The sequence below is a fragment of the Scardinius erythrophthalmus genome (assembly GCF_964197995.2).
Source record: "Scardinius erythrophthalmus genome assembly, chromosome: 14".
NCBI lineage: Eukaryota > Metazoa > Chordata > Actinopteri > Cypriniformes > Leuciscidae > Scardinius > Scardinius erythrophthalmus.
In genome coordinates this window covers 12,065,211-12,092,837 of record NC_138234.1, presented here as the reverse complement: position 1 = coordinate 12,092,837, position 27,627 = coordinate 12,065,211, and the positions used below count along the sequence as shown (strand labels likewise).

General features: G+C 36.5%; 2 protein-coding genes across 2 annotated transcripts; one reads left to right on the top strand and one right to left on the bottom strand.

Moving 5' to 3' along the window:
• Positions 1-524: 524 nt before the first annotated feature.
• On the bottom strand, positions 525-12,427 carry LOC308702405 (SLAM family member 5-like). The gene is made up of 6 exons (XM_081385225.1): positions 11,818-12,427; positions 9,320-9,447; positions 8,608-8,925; positions 1,197-1,505; positions 951-1,059; positions 525-859 (listed from the first exon to the last, which is right to left on the bottom strand). The coding sequence occupies exons 2-6, from the start codon at positions 9,351-9,353 to the stop codon at positions 832-834; spliced, it is 798 nt and encodes a 265-aa protein (XP_081241351.1). The 5' UTR covers positions 9,354-9,447; positions 11,818-12,427; the 3' UTR covers positions 525-831.
• Positions 12,428-12,493: 66 nt separating this feature from the next.
• LOC308702410 (uncharacterized protein) lies at positions 12,494-17,860 on the top strand. Its single transcript, XM_081385232.1, has 6 exons — positions 12,494-12,637; positions 13,191-13,526; positions 15,188-15,503; positions 15,584-15,645; positions 15,908-15,973; positions 16,138-17,860. Exons 1-3 carry the CDS (start codon positions 12,595-12,597, stop codon positions 15,268-15,270), a joined length of 462 nt encoding a protein of 153 aa, XP_081241358.1. The 5' UTR covers positions 12,494-12,594; the 3' UTR covers positions 15,271-15,503; positions 15,584-15,645; positions 15,908-15,973; positions 16,138-17,860.
• Positions 17,861-27,627: the final 9,767 nt, after the last annotated feature.

Below are 27,627 nucleotides of genomic sequence, written 5' to 3'. Positions count from 1 at the left end.
ATAAATTATGATGGATTTTAGCCTATAGGGCGAGGAAGAGGCAATCCAGAGTTTAGTTCAATGTGGTGATCAGAGAGTTCAGATGGAGAACCAAGCACAGAAACATTATGTAAACCATCAGTACAAACAAAGTCAAGTGTGTGACCTTTTGAGTAGTGCTGAGACAAAAAAGATGCATTGCGATTCGTACTGTAGATCGATTCTGAGATTTTCAGTATGCGTCGCGATTCTCTTTCCAAACTATTCTGAGCTTAGTTTTTACCAGCAGATTGCACTAGTGCTTTAGAAACAGCCGTACTCTTGAATCTTCCATAAATAATGTTTCGGTATGTTCGTAAAGGTTGAAGCGAATAACAAGGCTGTTTGCAGTGAGCTGTGTTTATATTAAAAATTAACCTAAAGTGCCATCTACTGATAAAAACTAAGCTCAGAATAGTTTCAAAAGAAAGAATCGTGATGGATACTGAAAATATTAGAATCGATCCACAAATCGTGATGCTTCGTTTTTTTTTTTTTTTTTTTTTGTCATAAGTTAGGATTCTGCATAATCTGTATCAACGTGTATATTGAAAAGGACAAATCACAGGAAAGGGTTAAAAAACACTGAGGTGCAAACAGAACATAACCTTAAGTGTAAACAGCATAAAAAACATGCTTAAACTATCCCTTTTTGTCCTGCTGAAGGTAACAATAATGACAGCTGAGTCGATAAACCACCCACGTCTCATCACTGACTGTCTGATTCTGCAAACCTCAATCAGACTAACTGACTGCAACAACTTCTTGCAATCTCTTCACTTTTGTCGTGTTGTTGTTTTTCACAATGCTGAATCAGTTCTGTCTTCCTCCTGGGTCTGACCTGCATTAACAACAACCACAGATGTTAAAACGACAAAGTATTTCATATTTGTGTTTTATTAATATTTGTACATTTGTAATTGCTTGCACACCTGACTGTTTTTCTACATTTCCTGCAGATGCAGAAGATCACGACCACAGCAACAATCACCAGAGATCCAGCAGAGATCAACACTATGTACAATAAAGGTAGGCCTTGATCTGTAATGGACAAAATGAACCATTAGTGTGCGTGAATCTGTCCGTCTGATCTACAGCTAACACTATCAAACATCAACATTAATAACACGAAAGAACAGTTTGAGTAATACACACGTATATCATCAGTGCTGTGGTACCTGCACATGTGTGACAGAGTGTGTTGATGTCCAGATGTGTGGTCTGGTTGCTGATGGGATTGTTCAGCACACAGCTGTAGGTGTTTTTATCCTGATATTCCACCTCCAGAGGTAGAGAGAGACTGATGCTGAGATCACACACACTGATGCTGGACAATACACTGATTCCTGCGTACCAGGAGAGAGTCGCATCACACACATTCAACACTGATGAACACACCAATGAACAATTCTGGTGTGATGATGATGATGATGATGATGATGAACATTGTGAAGAGTTACTGATGATGACAGGAACAGGCAGACGAGCTGGAAAACATGAGAGAATAAGGATAAATAAGGATGAATCTACACAACAATTATTTTCGGTGTAGTCACTGTAGTCTGTTTATGGTCAGACTTTTCTGGGGGTTTGGGGCTGGTTATGATTGATTGAAATGGCCTTAAATAATTACTAAATGAACTGCAAAATATTACGTTGTACATGTATTTCATGAGTTTTGACAATGCATGGTTGTGAGAATGTGATATGGCTTAGGGTATGTTAACATGACAACGATGTACTATAAAATCGTTGTCAAAATGATCCCTGTTCACATCCTGTTTATTGCACTTTACGGCCAAAACACACCCATTACTCATTAAGAGAATAGAGTCGACCCTTCTAGACCATACGATGGGCACGCAGACCATCTCACTTTAAAACGCTTTAAAAAAAGTTGAGAGCGGTGTTGTTTAAATATATCCTAAATACAAACCATACAATAGCAGCTGTTGTGATCCAGTAAGAATAAAAGTATTTTGTCTGATGCACTGCATGTTTCAGTGTAAAGCATTGTGTTCATTTTCAGATTCGATTCACAGTAAATGGTTCTCTGCAAGTGTGGTGTGTGTTTGAGTCACTGTTTTTTTTTTTTTTTTTTGTCTTTAGCTGATGCCTAGAGTTGCCTTCACCTTAAACTATAACATGGTTAAACATTTCAATGTAATAAAATTAAGGGAAGATTCAGAGTTCATTACAAGTCAAGCTCAATCAATACAATTTTTGGTGCATATTGTTGATTACCACAAAAAATAATGATGATTTGCCACTTTTTTCTTTAACAAACAAGAAGAATGGAGGTTACAGTGAGCTGCTTAAAATGGAAGTCAATGGGGTCAATCTGTGAGACTGTAAATTTATTTAAACTTTGTCACTTGTCAGCACAACAACATGAAAAAATATAGCTGCAAGCAGCAATTATCGGGGCCAAGCGCAAGCAGATGACAGGATATGCCAACATGGCTGAAGGTGTCAGACCAACTGCAACAATGAGCAATTAAAGACATTTAAAGAGGATTTTAGGCGAAATGGCTGAAAAATCATATAAAAAGTCATTCAAAATATGCTTTAATGGATTATCACTTTCAACCAATAGGTGGCGCAGTTACAAAACTGATGTGATGTGGTCAGAGTGAAGTGACAATGACACATACAAAGTTTGGTGTCAATATGTTGAGGCATTGCAGAGATAAAGCCTGAATAGTGCTATTAGCATCATGCCTCAACTTTGCTGCTGCGCTATACGAAAACGGTTTGGTCTATCCACACGAAATCCATAACTTTTAGTCGGCACGGTCTGGAGATGATACGATTCGATTTTGGTGAAAATCGGACAAACTGTCTAGGAGGAGTTCGAAAAAGTAGGTTTTGAATGAAAATCAAGATGGCGGACAGGAAGTTTGGCCAAATAAGGTAAACTTGGTATCTATGTTCTCGGCTTGACCCAAGGAATCTATTAAGACCAGTGGCATTTCAGTAGCCAGATTTATTCAAAAGTTATTAGCCTTTTTGTAAATGTTGTTATAAGTTTTGACCACTAGGTGGTGCTGTTTCGAAATATTTTGAATACCTTTAGGGGATGGTGCTGATGGCACATTCTGAGTTTTGTAATATTACACCAATGCATTTGTTTAGTATAGCATTTTATTTCACAAAACTGCACTGTAAAACCTAAGACTGAAAGTTACTAAACTAAATGAGTACATTTAACTTATTTTTTTTTTAAAAGTTAGTTTAACTTAATAAAATATGTGATATTAACTCAAAAACTGCAATGTATTGAGCAGAACTTAAACCGAATAAGTTATGAATAACCTATTTGTTATTTTAGCTTTTAAATTTTATTTTTCAAGAAATTACTTTTGTATAAGGAAATGAAATAAACACTTAAATAAATACATTTAACATTTTCTGCTTCATTTGAAGCCTACATTTAGGTCTCTCTACGGCGTTCTCCCTCACGCACCGGAAAACCCCGCGTATTTATTTCAATCTGCCCATCCCCCACAGCTCACACACGAAGTAACTCGGAGTCGGAACAGAATGGCGGCCATGGAGAGATTTAACAGGTAAGCACGGCAAAATGCTTCGTCCTCTTTAGAGCACTTGTATACATTTAACGTTGTATTGTCGTGACTCTTCATGTTAAGAAGACCGACTAGCTAAAGTAACGTAACTACTGTAGTAAGACTAAGTTATGCCATTTGTGTCACGTCACAGAAACGACAAGCCAACGCGACATTGCATTTAGCACTAACTTACTCAGAGATTTTTTTTAATCAGCGGCAGTAAGTTAGTTGTACTGTGAGTACACGACAGTTTTGTCACTGGAACAGTCATTTATATGTGTGTGCGTTTTGTCACATTTTTACAGAGCGTGTCCCGCGCAAATTTGGATATTTATCAGTGAGGACGAAACTGACTGACTCCACTAGTGCTAACCGTCATTCACACGGCAAAAACTAAAGAAATAGGTAACGTTAATACAAGCTGACATACTCTTTTATTTATTATGTTGTGAGTAAACCACAGATTCGTAAGTGGAAAATTTATATTTTTTTGTATTTTCTCATTTTAGCGTAAACAAACGTGTCCCGCGCAATTTTGGATATTGTGAGGAGACTAGCAGCTAGCAGCTATAACGTTCATTTACCCGGCAAAAACTAAATAAAAAAGGTAATACAAGCTGACCTATTTCTTCATTTAAAATGCTGTGAGTAAACTTAAGTTTTTTCAGTGGAAGATTAATTAATTTCTGTGTGTTTTCTCACATTTTTGCTTAGACAAAAGTGTCCCGAGCCATTTTGGATCATTATCAGTGATTGAGACTACCATCCACCGCCCGTCATTCACATGGCAACAACTGCAGAAATAGGTAATACAAGCTGACTTATTCCTTTATTTATTATGCTGTGAGTAACGTAAACCAATTTTTTGACAGTGGAAAACTAATTAATATTTTGTGTTTTTTCTCACATTTTGGCATAAACAAATGTGTCCCTTAGGCAATTTTGGATATCGGTGAGGAGACTATCAACCACCGACAGTCATTAATACGAAAAAAAAAAAAAAAGGTAATACAAGCTGACATATTTTCTCATTTATAATGATGAGTAAACTACAGTTTTGTCAGTGTAAGAGTAATTCATATTTTTGTGTTTTTGTCAGTGGAAAATGTATTAATATTTTTTTTTGCTTTTTTTTTTTTTTTTTTTTTTTTCACAGTTCAAAATAGACAAACGTGTCCTGCGCATTTTTGGATCTATTTCAGTAAGAAGACTGACTGACTATCCTCCAGTGACTGTCATTCACATGGCAAAAATGTAAGAAAAAGGTAATTTCCCAGGGAAAGCAAGAACTGAGAACTGATAAGAATGTAAAATGTGCACCTTGAAATGCAATGTAAGTCATTTTGGATAGAAGCGTCTGCCAAATGTGTAAATGTAATGTAATACAAGCTGAGATATAAAGGGTATGCACTGACATCACTTTCCTGCCGGAACACGCCCCCCTAGTCAAAGAGCTGCAGCGTGACTGGAGTTAACAGGGAAACTGAGAAAACTCGAGTAAAACAAAGGATTATCAGTTTAAATTAAAGGTTGGACTGGATATAGTGTTCCTAACAACTTATCAAAGATCCAGTTATCCATGGATATTGACATGTAGTCAGGAATCCTGTTTTCTGACATTTTATATGTGCCTGGTTTCGACAATTATTTCAGTTAATTCAATTTACAATTATTCAGAATATACGATGGTAAATATTTAACTGATGAGTTGTCAATACAATATATAACAATACAATATATATGGTATGATTTTACCCCTAAATTCAGCATAGTCTGACAGTCTGTAAAAATAAAACCTTGGCTTTCTTGTCAAATCTAGTTGTACTGTCAATCTCAAAGCTCTTTTCCATTTTAGATGTGCTTTGTGTGTTCTTATAGTGAAAACAAATGCTGCCGCTCAGTCTTTTTGCCACTTAGCCGACGGTGACGTCACGCATAACCTCTATTCTAGCATTTATGCTGTGAGTAAACCAGTTTTGTCAGTGGAAGATTAATGTTTTTTTTTTGTTTGTTTGTTTATTCACAGTTCGCCAGACAGAAGTCATGTGCAGTTTTGTATTTTGGACAGTGAGGAGACTGACTGACCATCTTTCACAACATTCATCACTGAGAACCTTTTGTAAAATAAATTATTTTTCAATAAATACTATTAATAACTGCATCCTTTTCTTTGACCATTTCTTTATACCAGGGTTCCTCAAACTCGGTCCTGGAGGGCCTCGGTCCTGGAGGGCCGCTTTTCTGCAGAGTTTAGCTCCAACACTGATCAAACACACCTGAGCAAGCTTATCAATGTCTTCAGGATCTCTAGAAACTCACAGCTAGGTGTGTTTGATCAGGGTTGGAGCTAAACTGTGCAGGACAGTGGCCCTCCAGGACCGAGTTTGAGGAACACTGCTTTATACCAATGTTTTTCCTTTTGTCTTATAAAACTTTATTAATTTGAGTTTAATCAACTTAAATCATTTACGGCAATCGGTTTCCTAAAACCATTTGAGTAGCTATATAGTTGTTATGACTTGATTAGATTTATTAAATGAACTCAAACCAGTTAGTTTAAATGGTTTAAATTACTTTAAAAGTTTAATGGAATGAACTTAAAATATTCAAGTTATATATACTCAAAATGAATGACTAAACGAACACTAAATTATGAGTGAATATGACTCAATATATATAAGTTCACAATACTCATATGTATTTATTTTTAAACTTAAATGGTTTGCCGCAATTAGTTTCCTCAATCGGTTTGAGTTGAGTTAACTTGTTGGGTTTTACAGTGTGTATTGAAGTCAATAGGAATTTCATGTTTTGTTCTATTATAGCGCCACCAAGAGGCTCAGTCCCACCATTTTTTTTATGTGCCCTCAGAGTGAGCCCATACATATGTGTGTCGATTTTGGTGAAAATATCTCAATTCGCTTCGGAGTTATAGACATTTATATGAAAAAACACGTAAAAAATGACTGACACATGACTTTGATTGGAATTTACTACCCCTAAACATCAATATTTTCGCATTTGGGCATTGGTGTTTAACTATCGACCTATGTTTCCAAACTTCTGACGGTGGTTTTGTCTCGATCGGACTAGCGGTTTCGAAGATATAGCCAAATGTTTTTTAAGCGCTAAATCACAACGCTACACAAACCGTAAGGCGAAACCTAGCATGTTTGGTATCGTAGGACTCGGCAACAATTCAGGAGTCTAATTAGATGAGTCTCGTGAAAATAAGTCGACCACACCCAAAGTTATAAGCATGTGAAAAAAAATCACCACTAGGTGGCGCTGTTTCGAAACTTCTCACGCTAATTCAGGACATTGTGCTGATGACCCATACCAAGTTTCATAACAATACGTTCATGTGTTCTTAAAATACAGCATTTTAGCACAAAATTCAAAATGGCCGACAGTCAAAATGGCCGATATGGTCAAATTGGATATCAGTCAACTCGGCATGTTGCTCTGAATCTAACGAGACCAATTTTATGATTTTTGGACAAACCGTTCAGAAGTTATAAGCAAAAATAGCCATTTTTCATATCTCCGGACCAGTAGGTGGCGCTGCGCCGAAACACAGCATGTTGCCTCAGGTCATGCATGTGAGTACATGTACCAAGTTTGGTCTGAATACGATAAACCGTTGCGGAGATACAGCCTTACAACTGTTTTTGCTAGCGCTACGTACAATTTATTCGTGCGTTTTTCGAAAACGGTTTGACGAATCAATTTGAATTCCATAACTTTTTGTCAGCACTACCGGAAGATGATCTGGTTCAATTTTCGTGCAAATCGGACAAACCGTCTAGGACGAGTTCGAAAAAGTAGCTTTTTCGAATGATTCAAAATGGCGGCCATATTGTTATGACGGAAATGACGTCATAGGGTGCAATCGAATTGGCATGAGCTCAGGAATCAGTGGAAAAAAAGAATTTTGTTGATTGGTTTTACGGTTCAAAAGTTATTAGCAAAATAAAAGTGAAACTTTGGACAGGTGGTGGCGCTAGAGGGAAAGACTTAGAAACACCAAAATTGGTGTATTTAATGTTGGGACTGTCCTCTATCAGAATGTCAAACCAAAACAACTTTCCCGCAATCGGTTCTATGGGCTGCCATAGACTCCCATGGCGGAAGAATAATAATAAGAAGAAATGGAACAGATACAATAGGTGCCTCCGCACCTTCGGTGCTTGGCCCCTAATTATGATATAAACATTTTACAGCTCAAATAAAATACTAGTTTTAACATAAGAATTCAATTAGTTTCATATTTCAGATTTTAAATCCTTTAAAAAAAATACCTTATTTACTTATTTACAATTGTAAGCAAATCGCTAAAACCTTGATTTTTAAACCTTCCTTTACGAGTCTAAATTATTTTTTAGGTTATAAACCTTAAACCATAAATGCTGTTGATTGAGCTTGTACTGAACATAAAAATATTATTGTTATTTTGTAATCATACATTTTAATTGCTCTTAACCTGAATTATTTGAGTAAGCTCATTCTTACACAACTTAAAATTGTCATGATAACACAACTATATTTTAAGTAGTAGAAATTTGTCTGGATTTAACCAGCTAATTCAAAAAATGCTACCTAGCTAGTTGGTGACACAATGCTTTGATAGCATTTGCAGAGCCCTCATAGCATGTTTATTAAAACAAACATTACAGAAACTCTTCTAAACTAGCATTAATCTGGCACGAAACATTAAATAACACTTAATTTGAGCATTTACTCTGCCTTTTAAGTGTCATGGCAGAGCATGCTGGCAAATAGAAATCCCAGTCCAGTTTCAGTTAAATTTAAGTTTGTCTAAATTAAAAGAGACAAGTTCATGAAACTCAAAACAATTTAACAATTTTACTTACTCAAAATGTGTCAGTTTTGTGAACTCAAAAGAAAAATAAAGTTCTAAATACTCATTTGATTTAATTAATTTGTGTAATTTAACAAATAAATTATTTTGTGTGTTAGTGTTACAGTGTGAACATTTCAACAAATGATATCTACTCACCATAGAGAGAAACATTAAATATTTTTGATGACCACTTAACTCTAGTTATCTCCATTTCATAAACTCCAGCATGTTCAGTTGTGGCGTTTGTGATGGTCAGGGATCCAGTTTGATGATCCAGCTTCAGTCTGTCTCTGAATCTCCCATCAGGACCATCATATGTGAAAAAAATTCCAGATTTTCTGCTGATTTCAGCTATATTAACACTTTTAGCTCCAAATCTCCACAGTATGTCGTCGTCTTCATGTATTTCAGTAAGATCAGAGTTTAGAGTGACAGAATCTCCCTCGATCACTGACAATGAATCACCAAACACACCTGAACATAAACAGATTTTACAGTTTGTAACCTTTAACAACCGCAAATTCTGCTACACACTTTCAATATTGTTTTATTTTTTATATTTGGCTCATTATAACATTGAAAAGATAACTGAATCCAAAGTAGATCTCACAATAATATCTGTGAATATGCAAATAAATCCTCTGACTAATTTGAATAGTATAGCACCATCTTATTATCTCTACAACGGAAATAAATTAAACCGTAAAAATGCATTATAACTCACCAATCAGACAACACAAACAGCCCAAAGGAAGTGTATGAAACATTTTCTTCAGTAGTAGATCTAATAAGACTGGTAACACTGAACCTGAAGTCAAAATGGTTCGGTTTTCTTTAAAAATATGTTTTGACCTGTGTAGACAATTACCTCCCTTGTGCATGCGAATAGACATTTCTTTCATCTGTGTTTAGTTTGCAGGGCAAGAGCTTCTTCCTGTCTTGATGTAATGAGCCTCACAGTCTGATTTCCCTCCAGCAGAACAGCTTTACAGTCAACTAAAAAAATATGTAAAAAAAAAACTGTCAAATAAGAAATAGGCTACTTCTGTTAGCCATTCATTGATTTTAATCAGAATTTTTTATTTAAATTCATTAAGTTATTATTTTTAGCTGTCATTGCTTTAGCTTACAATAAAACCACAGTGTTGCCTTATCATTTAGTAATCATTTTAAATGCATAGTGTTATAATTTGGTACAGATTGTAGAGAGTATAATGGCTAGTTACTTCAATGCTGTAACAGATGTAAAAAATTGCTAGAGAAAATTCAAATTGTTTTTCATTTAAAAAGAAATTTACCTTATGTGTTGAAATTTTTTATTCATTCCAGTGCCTCAAATCATTTGAGCTTCCTATGTGAGAATTACTGGCCCCGTCCAAAAATGGCACACTTCACATGTAATTGCAATCTTGTATACTTACTGTGTTGCTGTCGTGTGTCTGTTAAGTAAACAAGACTCAGGATGTCTCATTAGTCATTTAAGGTTTCAGAAGGGTGCACACAAGCGGCTGACTTCTGACTTGTTGTTGTGACAAAAGGGGCTGACGCAAGCACTCTTCTGAAACCAAAAATGACAACTGCACTGTAAAAAATGAATCATGAGTCTTGTAATTTTCATTAAAAAAATTGAGGTGATCATTAAAAATATTATGTATATTTTATTAAGAAAATTGTGGTTAGGGTTTTATTGAAAATATTGAGAAAATTTCACTAATAACACCAAGAGATGCATTTTCCTATTTTTTTTAAGGAAACATACACAATTTTAAGGCTTGAATTGAGGAACTGATAAACCTCATAAAATTAAGGAAAATGGGCTACCTATTTATTTTAAGAGAATTAGCTCATTTATGCGGTTTTATTTAGAGACACCATTGTTTGTTCCCAGCATGCTTTGCACATGGCTGGAAATGGAGAGTAAATCTTGAAATTAAGTGTTATTTCATGTGTTTTTGAGTAAAGGGAAACATCTGTTAATGTTTAATGTTCAGGTATGTTTGACATTTGAAAGAGTTTCTATTATGTTAAAGTTTTGATCGTTACCATTGTGCAGAAGAGTAGGGCTTATGGTTAGGTTGTGAATAACTGCATTTATTTAATATTATGAAGCATATTGTTATATACATGTAGCAATAACTCTGCTAATGATAGTGCAGTAACAAGTTTGATTCTGTGCTGTTCTAGCAGTATACGGTCATTTTATAAAACAATATATCTCAAAGTTAAATATAAACAGGTCATATCCATTCACTTAACTTCACACAATTTTGAGAATAAAAAATACTTAAAATAAAAAAGCACATTTTCACAAAAAAATTGTGTGTCATAGACTAAATAAATTAGGGCGTTTTACATGATTTATTCAGGTAGATTCCATGAATGAAATCAAGCTTTAACTACTCAAAAATATTATGTGTAATATTGTTACCATAATTTTTTTAAGTAAATAGCAGTAACATTTTTTACAGTGTGGGACACCACGAGTGACAAAAGGCCCATCCCAAATGGCATCTTATGTGCACTTGTGGTCTTGTGAACTTAACGGACATGCACACGCAATGGCCATTTTAAGTCCACAAGAACGCAAGTGCACATGAGGTGCCATTTGGGACGTGCCCTTTGTCCCTCATGGCTTTCCTCCAAAGTTTGGGTCCTCTGCAGAGCCAATCTCTATCCATCCATATAACAATCGTCAAAGTTTAAATGATTGTTATACTATTTTTTTTAACAGTTCAAATGTCTGACACATTTATGCAGATAAACTTCATATTTTCAAAGTTTAGATTGTGTTGAAGTTGGTTATTTGGAGTAATGTACTTCAGTGTGTGTGTTGCTGAGGAAATGTAAGATCTTTTAGTTTATATATTGTGGTACAATGATAAAAGCAGTCTGTGTGGCATCCGATCTATATATATATTATATATATATAATTATTTGTTTAACTTATAGACCATAGCGTTTTGTGTCCTTGCTGCTGTCAGGGAGCTTCGGTCCGTAATAAACAAAAATCGATATTCAATGTCATGGACATGACTAGGGTTGGTTCTGAATACGGAATCGTCCCGTATTTAAGGGTAAAATGATGAGTCCCACTCCCATGACGCGATTTGTCCCATATTGCATACATAGACCCACACCACATATCTGAATAAACAAATAAGGATTTTGCAGTGATAATACTAATATAATAGTTTAACTAGTTGGTTATTAAACAGTCCACGCTTCCGAAGTAGCCTACTGATGTCCATTTTTTATTTATTGATGAGACACCGTGAAACAGACACAAAAGGAGACAAAACATAATTTTACACACAGCACCACTAAGGACACAAACCAAAACATAATATACAAAATATTAACTTTTACCGTGTTCGCCTGGTAACCAGCCGTAGAATAAGTCAGGAGCACTAATGTGTGTATCTGAATTCACGTCTCACCATTATTCAGTTGACGCTAACACGTCCAGGTGGAATAAATCAGGGTCAAATTAAGTAATCAATAAATCCAGATTTGTTTTTATCTAACAGCAACAGTATTGGGCAGAAAATTAAACTTTTTTTTTTTTTTTTTTTTTTTAACAGTGGTTTACTAAACAAATGTTGTAAATGAAATTATAACTAAAAGGTTCTAAAGGATAAAAAAAAAAAAAATCTCTGCTAATACTGTAAAGTAACTAGAGAGCCTTTGCACATTACTGTAATATCAAAAGTTAACATCAGAGTCCAAACTATTAGCTTAAATTCAGTTGCTATTTGTTTTTTAGATAATAATAATCAACACTCATAACAAACATGTAAGCTGCACATAAGGCAGTTTTTGCATTATGTTTTTACTCAAATTCGTTGTTGAAATACAATCATTTACACACTGGCTGTCATTTTCATGACAGATTTATTTAAACCTACATTATATTTTTTTTTATTAGATTAGAGGAAAGCATATTTACTTATTTACTTATTCATCTCTAAACGCCACTGGCCCTGGCACGCACTAGCACGGAAACGCTAGTTTCGCTTTCTTTTCAACGCGAGTCTCCGCCCACAAAATAGTATAGCCTACGTAATCTGTTTACATTTCGGAGAAAACATATACAATGAACAGCTTATTTTCCCTCAGAATCTGCTTTCGTTTTTCGGAGAAGTGATGAACCTCTTCATTTTCGTACCTCTGTGGGTTTTTCAGCTTGGTAAGTCAAGACTATTTGCTTCTGAGCGATAAAAAAAAAATAAAATAAAAAAAATTGGCGAATGTGATTTTTGTACTAGCTCTGATCACAATTGACAGACATTTTTTATTTATTTCTTAATTGTTGTTATTATTGTTAATGTTGTTGTTGTTGTTGTATAGAATTTGGGATGACACTGCTGAAGTGCGGTGAATCATATTTTAGTTTCGATTTAAATGTCCAACTATTACTATAGCCTATAAAAAATAAACGATTTCCGTTCTGTTCCATTCCAGTACACAAACTTAACGTCCAAATCAGGTAAATCATGTAACGAGACTTAGGAACGTGTTTGATATATATATAAAAAAGTTATTGAAAGTGTAATTAAATTTATGATGTAATACCTCATAATCGAGCATAAATTGTTTCAAATTTATATTTTAAAAACTTTGTCTACCCTATAAGGATCGAAATTTGTCTTTGACAAAGGCTCACACAAACACATTAGAAAAAAGTCATATAAAACGTCCTATATTCTGAGATGATTTATAATGACCTGTTATTTCTTCAGGTGCATCGGGTGTTTATACAGACAGAGAGTCAGTGTTTGTGATGGAGGGAGATTCAGTCACTCTGAACACTGATGTTAAAACAAACCAACAAGAAAAGATTAAATGGTTTTTTAATAACACCCGCATCGCTCAAATCAGTGAATATCTCAGTAAGATCTGTACAGATGTTCAGTGTAATGAAGATACTGAGAGATTCAGAGACAGACTGAAGCTGGATCATCAAACTGGATCTCTGACCATCACAAACACCACAAACACAGACTCTGGAGTTTATAAACTGCAGATCATCGGCACCAACACCATCAGTGAAACAATCTTTAGTATGACTGTCCATGGTGAGTCATTTAATAAATGTTTAAAGACTAAGGTTATACATGTTTAATCACAATGTGTTTATTATTACATAAGGGACTTTCAGTGTAATGTTTCAATTTCAGTTTCTTTTCCAACAGGGACTTGTGTATTCCCCTGTTTTCCCGTGTTTTGTTTCTGTTTCATTTGGTCTAATTACCTTGTTATAGACATTCATTGTCTTCACCTGAGTCTTATTTAGTTCCTCATTTTCTTGTAAATGCCCTCAGTTCAATGTCCAGTATTGTATTTTCCTCCTAAGTTCCATGTTCTCACCATTATCTTCATTTAGTTTGTAAATAAACTTATGTAGTTGCATATAGATTCACATCTCAATTTCCTTTCCTGCTTCACCATATAGTCCCAGCCTCAGATGTCATGCCCACAGACCGCAGCCTACAGGAAGAGAGGGCAGGACATATTGAAAAAAACACCTCTTTTTTAAAAGATAGCCAAGTTTTGTTTATATCACAGCTCGGCCAGAGCTGTTGAGCCCAGTAAAGCCGCAGTTTCCTCCTAATCTCTAACTGTTTCTCCTCCTAATCTCCTCCATATCGCTTTAAAAATTCGAATGGGTCCAATACATTTTGTGGTCTTCGCCGATCACATGATCTTATGATCTGCTCTGTGCTGTCATGCCTCTGGACCGGAGCAGACTGTGTCTGCGTGTCGCTGCAGTTCACATGACACTAATGCGACTATTTAATTTAATTAATATTAGTCTAAATTGCAATATGTGACAATAAGTAATAATTCTGTGAACAAGTGACCGATTTTAGTTGCAGCTTGTAGTGAAGGGGGCGGGATGCTTCAGATTCTAGAGAGCATTTGATTGGACAGAAAATCTGATGAGAAGCTGAAGTGCAGAGTGATGTCATCAAAATCATTTTGAATGCTTATATCTTCTAAATGTGAATTTTGTCATTATTTTGGAGCATACTAGCTTATAGATAACAGTACAGCTAACATATTCATACTAAAAGCAAAAAATATGTTTTATGTTTTAAGTAAACGTAAACAGTGTAACAGTATAATGGATCTATGCGGGAGGTCTTAAAGTGACAGTAGCCTAATATACCTGGTGTCAGGTATGAGATAATATAAAACATCTATATTGCAGTTTTCCTCCTTGGTATAGATGTCCGAATTGTGGCCAGTGAAAATTTTGAGTGGCTAGTTACTAGACAGAGTGGCTGGTGAGAAAAAAAGTTAATGTTAAGCCCTGGTGACAAAATAAGCGCTTATCGGGATTACTGATTTTACAACTAAACATTGAAGAGTTTAACACACTGGTCTGTTATTAGTCAGTAGTCACGACCCTAAACATGACACTGAACAAAACCAACTGTGATTGGTTGCTTTACTTGTCAGTCAGACAGTCTCTGGGCGGTCCTTGGCCAATGAAAGCTGAAACCAGACCTTCTGCTGTCAGTCTGATGTTAGGTTAGCATTTGTGGGTCAATAATTCATTTTTTAAACAGCATAGTTGAAATTCCCTCATTTCACTAAATTAATATTTCATTCTCATTTAGTTTTATACTTATTTTCTTCCAGATCCATGCTTGCAGTTCTTTCTTGTTTCATGTTGTTGTGTTTTTTTTTTTAAAGCTGATATTCATTTGTGTTTCCGTTGTTTCCGGTGCAGAGACGGATAAAACAAAGACAAAGTCAGTGAAGGAGGGGCAATCTTTTACTTTTGATCCTGGTGTAATAAAAAAAAAAAAATGATTTGATGACGTGGAATTTTAATGGAATTCTCATTTCTGAAATCACTGGAGATCAGAGTAAGATCTGTACAGATGATCAGTGTAAAGAGAGATTCAGAGACAGACTGAAGCTGGATCATCAGACTGGATCTCTGACCATCACAAACACCAGAAACACAGACTCTGGAGAATATGAACTAGAGATCAACAAAAGCAGATTCAGCATCATGAAGAGCTTCAGTGTTTCTGTCACTGGTGAGTCTCATTTAAACATTCAGTGCATTTTCCTTTAAGGAATGTTAAAATACAGTTATTTACTTTGAAATCACCAACAGCATCAGCAGCATCCGCCGGCGCCGCATTATCAGCAAAAAGAGCTTCATTGTTCCTGTCATTGGTGAGTATAATTCAGTCATTCAGTTCATTTTCCCCTGAGCAGGTAATTCAATGTATTAGTTTTCACTAAAACAGAACCTAATGCATAAGATCAATTAGTTTTTCCGCAAGCACTGTTTTAAAGGTGATAAAAACACAAGATGGCCCCATTTATCAGTCTATATCATATAGCTGATTAAGGTGGAAATATCAGTCAAAAATAGCCTATACATGAAAAATCAACTGTCTATCTCTAGTAATGAATGACTTTTTTTCCATTACAGATTGGATTGTGTCTTTAGCTATAGGAGCATGTGTTGGTGTTCTGCTGGTGGTTGTAAGTGTAACTGGTGAGAATTCCTGACTCAGACACTGCATTCAAACTTATTGCATCATTGTAGGACAAAAAAGGACAGCGTGATTCAGTTTATCAGATTCATTAGTGTCTGTGTGTAACTAGAACATCAATCCTGTTCATCTCTTTTAACTTTGTGAATCTGTTTTCTTATTACAGGAGAATGGCATAAAAAACTTGCCTGCGGATGTTCTCTCGCTAAATAATCAAACAACTGGCCTTTAATTGCACAGAGGAACATACAGTATCATTTACAGTATACTCGATCAATAATTGTAATTTTCATTGTGAAAGACTGTAAAAATGCGACAAGAAAACCCTGTTAATTGGTTAGTTCCATTAATAGAGCTTACCTAACTGTACATTTCATGTAATTTTATAGTAAAATGTTACCACTGTGGAAGTAAAATGATCAAATCATCTTATAATTTACATGAAAAGCTATGAAGTGACGTTCCCGGAATTCCCTGCTTGACGCCTCACATTTAATGATTTTTCAGTTAAATAATTGTTTACATTTATGCTGTTTTTTCTTGTTTTATATGATTTATGTAGCCTATACATTATGGGTTTATACATTACATTACATTAAGCTTGTGTTGTTAAATGAATGGTTATAGCATTATTTATTGTTTTGTGTTATGAATTTTATTTTGTGTTCTTATGTATGACACTGTGTGCACTTTACATATATAAGTATTTACCTCAGCGTGTGCAAAACTGCTTTTGATGAACTATTATTAATCATGTTGCACCCGTGTTATTTGTCAGTATATTAGTATCAGTATATTTGTCAGTTTGTTATATGTCAGTATATGTTAAATGTAAAACAAATGCTATATAACAGCATGGCCTTGTTAATTCAGCAGAAAGGGTTAAATTGTGCAGTGTTCAGCTTTTTCTGTTATTGGTTACATTTTTCTTGTATTTTTGAAACACACCCATCCATTTTTACCCTGTACTCAAGGTGAACACTTTGAGCGCCCCCTAGTGCTCACACTCACACACACACACACACACACACACACACACACACACACACACACACACACACACACACACACACACACACACACACACACACACACACACACACACACACACACTCACTCACACGCACACCATTCCCTTCAAGGGCTGCCTGTCTCTCAATCAATACATTCTGAAAAACCCAAACCCTAAAAAAAAGTGTAAAGTGTAGTTGAGAGCAGGGTCTGTCTTATTTATTTATGTACAGAAATGAAGTGTAGCCTAATGTATTCTTGTTGGAAATACATTTTGAACAAAAACAGATCCACATTGGTAGGGTTTCTATACAAGTTTTTTTTTTACTTTTTTTTTTTTTTTACATATAACCTGAACAATATAAACATGTTAAAGTGCTGGTTTGTCTCTCATACCGGGAGTTTTTCTTTTCTAAAATGTAATGCCAGTTCCATCTTGTATGTAGGGAATCACCCATGACTGGAATGTGTCGTCAGAGCAAAGCTTTCCTCAAAAGTGTATGCACTTCTAAATTCTATGATCAGTTACATTGTAATGTTTATTATAACAGCACTGAAGAGTTTTTGAGCCTCAATTATTGGTGTATTACGATTTGGTTAAATTGTGTGCTCACACACTTTCCCAATTGGCAAAGCATGTGTTTACTTATCTGTTGATCCACACTGAGCTACTATCGGACTACCTACTTTGGACACTTACCAGTTAGGATCCCGTCTTTGATTATCTTCAGTCATCTTCAGTCTCCTGCCATCCAGTTTGCAACAGTCAACACAACGATAAGACCTTTTATTCTCCGCTAAGTGTTTGCTGCTATTTAATGAACTCAGTCACACTTGTTTCCTGAACTTACCTGACAATAAACACCCTTTGTGGAAGTTACCTTTGTGCTGTATTCCTCTGTTTGCTGACAAGTTGTAAGCCAAAACTTGACATAAACTGTAAACTTGTTTCTCAAATCTGATTGGTTGATTAAAATGTTGTTCCAGGATCAGCAAAGATGCTGATCCAGGAACATGGTCAGTGCTTTTCTGTGTTGACGCATTGATTTAGTTTCAAAAACTAAATAGGCAACAAAAGTGACGCGAGCAAGCATATGTTCTTGCACACATATTCAATTTAAGTTTTCACTTACAAAAAATACATGACATTTGCACATTCATACAGTAAGGTTTCAAATTAAATCATTGTTTGATTTGAGAGAATGTATTATCTGTCAGAGATTATGATGGATGGAGACACTATTGCATGGCAGTAAGTAAACTGAGTTTCACATTAGCAGAAATGGAAAAAGCCCTTCAACGCTGTTTTCACACCTCTATCATGCCCTCTCAAATGCACATAATCCACAAAAGTTCAATAATAGGCCGGCACTCTTATGCACATACTGTTTGTTTAAGCAACAGATCAATCCACATGTCTATATATATATTGAAGGGAACCAGACCACAACAGGTTTTTACTAAAGACTCTCAAACTGAGCTGGTTATTACATAATATCACATAGCCTATGTTCATTTTTAAATTTTATTTTCAACAATCCCAAAACGTGTCCAAAGCTTATGAAGAACAGAGTTCACATACTAAATCCAAATGCCAAATGAGTTTCATCATCTTATGCAGACAACCGCATACTCTGTGTGATTCTCCTCTCTAGCAGTCTGTAAAAGAACATCACAAGATACAGCGAAGCAAGTGCATTCTGGGAGTTGTTGTCTTTCATCCACATGAGCCAAAAATACATTTTCTGACTTTTCTCATTCTAGAAGGCTCCAAATTCAAAAATAATTTCACATTTCTAATACATAAATGACCCAATTTAAATACACATTCATCTTTCCAGAGGTGAAGTATCCCTTTAAAAAATTACACAGTGTAGCTTTAAAAAATCTATATTGCAGTTTTCCTCCTTAGTATAGATGTCAGAATTGTGGCCAGTGGCTAGTGAAGGGAGTGGTTTGGAATCCACTGCTGCTTGAAAGTGAAAGTGAAAGTGACACGTGACGGCCAAGTATGGTAACCCATACTTGGAATTTGACCTCTGCATTTAACCCATCCAAGTTAATGCACACACATTAGGAGCAGAGTAGTGAGTAGTTAACACACACACACTGCAAACGTGGATACACACACCCAGAGCAGCGGGCAGCCTTTGTGTGGCGCCCGGGGAGCGATTAGGGGTTAGGTGCCTTGCTCAAGGGCACCTCAGTCATTTCCCACCGGTTCTGGAATCGAACCAGCAACCTTTGGGTTACCAGTCCAACTCCCTAACCACTATGCTTCAATGTATATGTAATGAGTGATTATAATCAAGGTGTTAATCAATATTTTTTGTTGAATAACTTCTCTGTAGATTTCATTTTGTTATAGAAGTTACCACTGTGATTACTGAAATGTTCTTTTCATGTATTCTTTAATGTCAGTATTTGATATCTGAATGCAGCTTGCAGCTTGCTTCCAGAAATGAAATGGGGACATGTTTTGTGTTTGAGAAATGATTTCAACATGTTAAAACATATAGGGGTCATTGAAGCCAATAGTTTAAGGGACCATTTGTCATTTAAATCCTATACTTTCCATTTAGACTAAAGTGTCCTATCCTGAGAGAAAGAACTTGTTATCTTGATGTTTTGAGACAAGACTCCTGTTTATAGTTGCCTGGCCAAATCCAACCTTGGAAAAGCTGTGTGTCGGTGTGTGTGTTAGTCTTCTTGCTTACAGGTTAAGGAATCACTGGCATTGTTGGAGATTGACTGTTCAGGACATGCTGCTGGCACCCCCAAATCTGCGACCTGGAAGGTCACGACGTGCCTAACTTCAGGGTCCGAGTGTCAGCTGCATAATCTATGGAGATATGCTTCAGTCTATATGTGTGGAAAATTACTATTTTTTTCTATTTCTTAGCCAGTGAGAATCATTCAACCTGCGGGGCGGCCTACAAACTCCTGTGTGAGTCTTGAAGCTGAACTTCTGCTGATGAAACTGCAAACTATCTTCAGTAAAACGTTTCTTAAATTTTTTATAATTCTGACTCCAGGTCTTCTTTCAAACATCTGGTCCTTTGGTCCTAAACTGTTACCCCCTAACACTAGTAACTAGACAGAGTGGCTGGTGAGAAAAAAAGTTAGTTAAGTTAACATTAATTAAGCCCTGGTGACAGTAAGCGCTTATCAGGATTACTGATTTTACAACTAAACATTGGATTTTCGAAAGCATGCGAAGTTTGTAATGTTTACTGCATGTACTCTTTAAAATACGTCCAAGAGTTTAACACGCCGGTTTGTTATTGTAGTCACGACCCTAAACATGACGCTGAACAAAACCAAATGTGATTGGTTGCTTTTCTTGTCAGTCAGACCTCTGGCGGTCCTTGGCCAATGAAAGCTGAAACCAGACCTTCTGCTGGTATCCTTTGAAACTGGTAAACCACTAAATTAAAACATTTCAGACATCACAATAACACCATAATATATGATATACAGAGTGAATAAAAGAACCTGAGACATCCTGGCAGAGAATAAATGAGAATAAAACCGAAAGTGAGAGGTATTTTCCTGTTTGAGCTCTAACAAAAGTTTCTGTAGATATGGTATTTGATCGTTGTTTTTTTGGGGACTTTTTAATACACAGACTCCGTCTTCGATTTCTGAAAGGAAACAAAAACTTAATCAGGAACCTGCTGATGTGACAGAACTATAGGTTTCTCTCTGAATAACCTTGTTCTGATAAAAGAGACCTTTCCCACCAAGCAATAGCAGTCATTGCCCTATCTAGGTCAGACCCGATGTAGTCCAGCTATGAGTAACCCACTTCTAGCCAAAATTACCTTGAATTTGGTGACATGTTTTTTACAAAATATCTTGCAAGATATGATATTCCATCATGTAAGCAAAGTAAACAGTGATTACAAGGTTGTTGGTTTAATATCTTCACTCATTTAATTTCTTTAACTAATTGATGACTAGTCTATTCTTGTGCTATGGTTTAGACGTCTAGCCTAGTTATGATGTTTTATTAACAAAGTTTGGGAGGAGCATGTTCATATAATTAACATGAGTGGAGAGCACTCAGCAATCAACAATAAGAGGTGTATATATATATTCAGCAGTCTCACCTCAATTCATTAACAGTTTAGCAGCATCCCTCCACCACCCCTTCTCCACACTTCTAGTCCTAACCATTTACATATAGGGGTGAGTACACTGGGTTCGGGCCGAACTCCGAGCTCAGAGCCCCAAATATGCATTAAACTTTACTCCCTCTAATTGTATGTAAGTGTGAACTCATGAAAGTTTAGTACATTTTCACTGACAGCCCAAATTTTGCCTCGTTTTAGCCTATAGACTTCTAGGCTGTTCTGACGGCTATTAGATTAGACAGTAGTGGACTTAGCCTGACGGACAGAAATATAATGCTGATGGTCAGACAAGTAGGAAATAAACCACGACAGTAAGAATACTGTGAGAAATGATCTCAAATGCAGAGGAGATGTCAAGGAGAATTAGTCGTTGGCCATAAAAAGATCAGTGACAGCCCTGAGTTGTGCTGTCTCATTTCATTTCATTTCATTTCATTTATTATACAGGAAAATTTTAAAGCAACAATTTAGTTACAATAAACGGGCCTGACTCAGTTTAAAAACTGGTTTACAGCAGGTTCCTGTTCTGCAGCAACATAAAACAATGATCACAATTTCAGCACATTTACACAGGACATTATTATTGACTAGACAGATACAAACAAATATAACATTAAATACGTAAAAACAAGACTAAAAACAATACATGAACAATCAAAGTGTCTCAGTGCTGTGGAGAGTCTCAGTGCTGTGGAGAGTGTGAAAAGCATTGCAAGCATACATAAAGGTTGTACAATGACAAATAGTTGATTTAGCCACTTCCGTACAACTTGCCAAGTCAGTGATAGACAGAAATCAAAAGGTCATCAGATGACGTGCCTACTGCTCCGGTCATATGCGCCTTTAGTTTGACCTATCCTGGACACAGAGCTGCGGTAGCACCAGCCTCCTCTTAGTCTACTAAAATAATGATTTCGGAAAACTTCAGAATAAATCAAGATGTAACATTTATTTGTCAGGTAAAAATGTATCATGCCAATTAAATGATTAAAAGCCAATTCAGAAATAATAAATACATGACATCATTTACTCAAAGATGACTCTAAAAGTAAGCAATGTATTCCTGACAGAGACACACAGTGGTGTGTCAGGGCTTTCCAACAGGAAAACACTAAAACATCACTGTATGGGGGATGCCTGGTAAAGAGTCCCAAAGACTGCTCTGACACCTCGCCTTAAATACCCAGACCAGAACAAAAGGGTTATACCAATATTGTTTAGAGTTGTTTTGGGTCAATCCATGTCCCCCAGGGGGGTAGCATCTGGTTTCGGGAGATATCTTGAAGAGACATCACCCAGAGAGGAGAACAGGTCTCCTAAGTTCTCAGTCTTTCTCATTAAACCAATGACTGCAATGAAATTAAGACCATTTTACCAATCGCACTGAGACACTTAAAATGATACCAAAAATGAAAAGGAAAAACAATAGATTCACAAGATACATCATGTGTGATATATAGACATTCTTAGTGACCTTTCAGTGACTTGAGGAGGGAGAGGGGGGATGAGTTGGATCAAAAAAGGAGACAAGGAGATAAGTTTGGGCAGGACAAGGTTCTGTGCTCTGTCTTTGCTATCTTCTGTCCAGGGTGCATTTTATTTTATTTTTTTATATTTTTACAGGGTGAGTTTTGTCTTAGCAGGAAAATCAGTCCTTACAATGCAAAGTGCAGGAGTAAACCAGGGAGATGTTTGCTTAGAAGGTACAAGTCTACTTTTAAATAGGGCATGTATCAAGGGCATTGGAAATTGAGCTATTATATTTGGCAAGTATATCAATAGAGCTAGCATGTTCGATAATGTCAGAAAGGTGAGTTTGTACAGATGTGGAGAACAGTAATGGATTCACAGAGTTGAGGTTACGAAAAATTATTATGGATTTTAGCCAAGGGCGAGGAAGAGGCAATCCAGAGTTTAGATCAATGTGGTGATCAGAGAGTCCATTTAGAGAACCAAGCACAGGACCTTTATGTAAACCATCAGTACAAACCAAGTCAAGTGTGTGTGACCTTTTGAGTAGTGCTGAGACAAAAAAAAAAGAAAAAAAAGATGCATTGCGATTCGTAGATCGATTCTGAGATTTTCCATAAAATAATGTTTCAGTATGTTCGTAAAGGTTGAAGCAAATTACAAGGGCGTTCGCAGTGAGCTGTGTTTATATAAAAAATTAACCTAAAGTGCCATCTACTGATAAAAACTAAGCTCAGAATAGTTTCAAGAGAGAGAATCGTGATGCATACTGAAAATATCAGAATCGATCCACAAATCGTGATGCATCGTTTTTTTTTTTTTTTTAAGTTCCGCATAATCTGTACACTCTCAGACAAAAAAGGTACAAAAGCTGTCACTGGCACAGTGCCCTTCAAAAGGGTTCTAATATGTACCATTTAGGTACGAATATGTACACTTTTGGTACCAATATGTACCTTTGAGGGACTAATATGCACTGTTTACGTACAAAGGTGTACCTTTTGAAAAGGTACCGCCACAGTGACAGCTTTTGTACCTTTTTTTCTGAGAGTGAATCGACATGTATATTGAAATCACCAAGTAATAAAATAGAAGACAAATCACAGGAAAGGGTTGTAAGAAAGGGTTGTAAGATTCCACTCCAAACTATATTTTAGAATGAGCTCATCCCCAAAATGGCTTAATTATCATAGAGATAAAAGAAAGTCAAGTTATATTGTTTCTTCACCATTTGGGTTGATCACATCCTGAGCAAATGGTCATTATCAATTGTAAAATGGGAATGGGTGTAGGAAACAGAGAACCTTCTCAGACAATGGGGTGTCACAACTTCATTAACATACAGACCACAGCTGTTTCAACAAGAGCAACTTCATTTACATTAAAGGTCCCGTTATATGCCCCTTTTCACAAGATGTAAAATAAGTCTCTGATGTCCCCAGAGTGTGTATGTGAAGTTTGAGCTCAAAATACCCAACAGATCATTTTTTACAGCATGTTTAAATTGACATTTTTTGGGGCTCAGAAAAACGAGCTGTTCCAGTGTGTGCCCTTTAAATGCAAATGAGCTGCTGCTGGACGACCCAGGGGGCGGAGCTTCATGAGCTCGCGCTCAGTCTGTCAGGAAAAATTCATCTCACGGAATGATGATAATATCAGAAACTCTCAACATTATCGGCGTTCATTTCGAGTCGGACAATAATGCCTACAGAGTCAGAGTGCTGTATAGAGATGAAACAGGTATGGTTTAGTAGTTTAATTACGGTTATTATAACGTATTTGTCATCTGCTTGTAGGCTATGTATCCATTATTTATTATAGCCTACAAGTCTGCTGTCTGAATGATGATCAAACATGTACTGATGAGTTTAATAAAGTTTATTGTACATCACACAAAAGATGAAGCGTCAGTTTTACTTCAGAAAATCACCGTAAGAGCTGAGTAAACAGTAAGAAGTGCGCAAGTAGCCAGTAGAGTTGAGGGAGCATTCCTGTGGGCGGAGGTTAGTTAAGAAACGTTTCTAGTGACATCACTAAAGAAGGAAGTAGAGGGATGTAGTCCAATCGAGCCGTTTTTTGTAGTCAACTTCTGTTAAATAAAATATCTCGCTTGGCATTGAACTTTGAGCTTTATAATTTTACAGATATTATTTATGCTCTAACAGCAACATTACACACTAACTAAAGTTTGAAACATGGAATCGCATGCAACGGGACCTTTAAGAGTGGTAAAACTGTAACAGGATAAAAGGTTTGAGATTTGGATGTTCTGGTTTCATTCTGACGCCGGTGAACCCAAGGTGCTTTGTGTACCTTGCCACTGCTATGCTGTAATAAACTTCATTTTTTGAGATCTTCGACGTCCACATCATTTTTTCTTACAGGGTTAATTGAATGGAAAACACTGAGGTGCAAACAGAGCATAAACTTAAGTGTAAACAGCATAAAAACATGCTTAAACTATCCTGTTTTTGTCCTACTGAAGGTAACAATAATGACAGCTGAGTCGATAAACCACCCACGTCTCTTCACTGACTGTCTGATTCTGCAAACCTCAATCAGACTAACTGACTGCAACAACTTCTTGCAATCTCTTAACTTTTGTTGTGTTGTTGTTTTTCACAATGCTGAATCAGTTCCTCCTAGGTCTGAACTGCATTAACAACAACCACAGATGTTAAAACGACAAAGTCTTATTTGTAATTGCTTGCACACTTGACTCATCTTCCTGTTTTTCAACATTTCCTGCAGATGCAGAAGATCACGACCACAGCAACAATCATCAGAGATCCAGCAGCAGCAGCAGAGATCAACACTATATACAATAATGGTAGGCCTTGATCTGTAATGGACAAAATGAACCATTAGTGTGAGTGAATCTATCCGTCTGATCTACAACAAACACTATCAAACATCAGCACTAATAACATGAAAGAACAGTTTGATTAATACACACATATATCCTCAGTGCTGTGGTACCTGCACATGTGTGACAGAGTGTGTTGATGTCCAGATGTGTGGTCTGGTTGCTGATGGGATTGTTCAGCACACAGCTGTAGGTGTTTTTATCCTGATATTCCACCTCCAGAGGTAGAGAGAGACTGATGCTGAGATCACACACACTGATGCTGGACAATACACTGATTCCTGCGTACCAGGAGAGAGTCACATCACTCACATTCAACACTGAACACACCAATGAACAATTCTGGTGTGATGATGATGATGATGATGAACATTGTGCAGAGTTGCTGATGATGACAGGAACAGGCAGACGAGCTGGAAAACAGAGAGAATTAGAGGAATAAGGATGAATCTACACAACAATTATTTTCGGTGTAGTGTGTTTATGGTCAGACTTTTCTGGGGGTTTGGGGCTGGTTATGATTGATTGAAATGGCCTTAAACAATTACTAAATTAACTGCAAAATATTACATTTTATTTAATGAGTTTTGACAATGCATGTTTGTGAGAATGTGATATGGCTTAGGGTATGTTAACATGACAACGATGTACTAAAGAAACGTTGTCAAAATGATCTCTGTTCACATCCTGTTTATAGCACTTTACGGCCAAAACACACCCATTACTCATTAAAGGGGTCATATAATGCCATTTTTGTACAAGCTAATATGATTCTTTAGGGTCTAAATTAAAAGTTTGTAATAAAAATTCTCATTAGTATTGTAAGAAAACACTAATTTTACCTGGTCAAAAACAGCTGTTTTCAGCACGCCGTTTAAGTGAATGTGTCTTTAAATGATAATGAGCTTTGCTCACCCCGCCCCTCTGTTCTGTGCGTACACCGTTTGTAACACAATAACACACTAACCATAACGCGTTGTTCATTATAAACGTGGGATTATGAATTATATTGAGAACGTCGTACATAGAAAACATGCCGTAATGTACCCTGAGTGTAAACCTTAGCCGCATTCATCGTGAAGCGTTCAAGCAATTTGCAAAGATTAATATAAATATTAATATAAAGATTAATAAAACATTAGACTCACTTCAGTTCTTCTGGAGGTGCAGCAGGAACACGAATAGTTGGTACCGATCCTTTTTTCAGGAGCAGATTCTTAGCAAAACCAGCTTTATATTGACCGTCGTTTGTAAAGCAGTCTGGTGTGTGAAATGATTCTCGCAAACATGAAAGCATTGACGTTGATCGTGGGGAATATTCCCTTCGAAAACAAACTCAGCCACTGCTGAGCTGTACGGATTTAGAAACATCATCAACATGACTACTGTGTTCGTTATTGCACCCAAGAACAGAACACCACAATAGCTTAGACGCCATTCTGCTCAGTGCTCCAGCTATCAACAATGACCGTGCCAGTCCGCGCGGACTTTGATTGACAGCTCGCTCACGAGCAAGGGCGGGTCTGTGTTGAAACGCTCCTGTCAATCAACAATCGTGGGAGGGGCGTCGATTTTGTGACCTCACAAAATCGAACAGCTTGATTTGAGATGGGGGGAAACATATAAGAAGATTAAAAAAAAACACTGGATGGATTTCTATCATTTTATGATGGTTGTGTACAGGCAATGCCAACACACATTTCAGTACAATCAACTTGTAAAAGTGCATGTACCATTATATGACCCCTTTAAGAGAATAGAGTCGACCCTTCTAGACCATGCACTGGGCACGCAGACTCTCTCTCTCTCTCTCTCTCTCTCTCTCTCTCTCTCTCTCTCTCTCTCTCTCTCTCTCTCTCTCTATCTCTCTCTCTCTCTCTCTCTCTCTCTCTCTCTCTCTCAGTGCAGACCTCGATGAACCACGCCACCCTCGCCACAGCATTGTTTTCAAAACCTTGCATGTTGAAAAATGTTTTCAAAAGCTTCTGTTTTCAGGCCCCTAAAACGCTGTTGTCGTGTAAATGAATGGCCGAAACACTTAAAAAAGTTGAGAGTGGTGTAGTGTAAATATACCCTAAATACAAACCATACAATAACAGCTGTTGTGATCCAGTAAGAATAAAAGTATTTTGTCTGATGCACTGCATGTTTCAGAGTAAAGCATTGTGTTCAT

Coding starts and splice junctions, on each gene's coding strand:
- LOC308702405 (XM_081385225.1), bottom strand. CDS start 9,353: ATGAAAGAAATGTCTATTCGCATGCACAAGGGAG. Junction 8,926..9,319: donor TATTCGCATGCACAAGGGAG/GTAATTGTCTAC, acceptor GTTTATGTTCAG/GTGTGTTTGGTGATTCATTG. Junction 860..950: donor AAATGTAGAAAAACAGTCAG/GTGTGCAAGCAA, acceptor TTGTTAATGCAG/GTCAGACCCAGGAGGAAGAC.
- LOC308702410 (XM_081385232.1), top strand. CDS start 12,595: ATGAACCTCTTCATTTTCGTACCTCTGTGGGTTTTTCAGCTTG. Junction 12,638..13,190: donor TCTGTGGGTTTTTCAGCTTG/GTAAGTCAAGAC, acceptor TTATTTCTTCAG/GTGCATCGGGTGTTTATACA. Junction 13,527..15,187: donor CTTTAGTATGACTGTCCATG/GTGAGTCATTTA, acceptor TTTCCGGTGCAG/AGACGGATAAAACAAAGACA.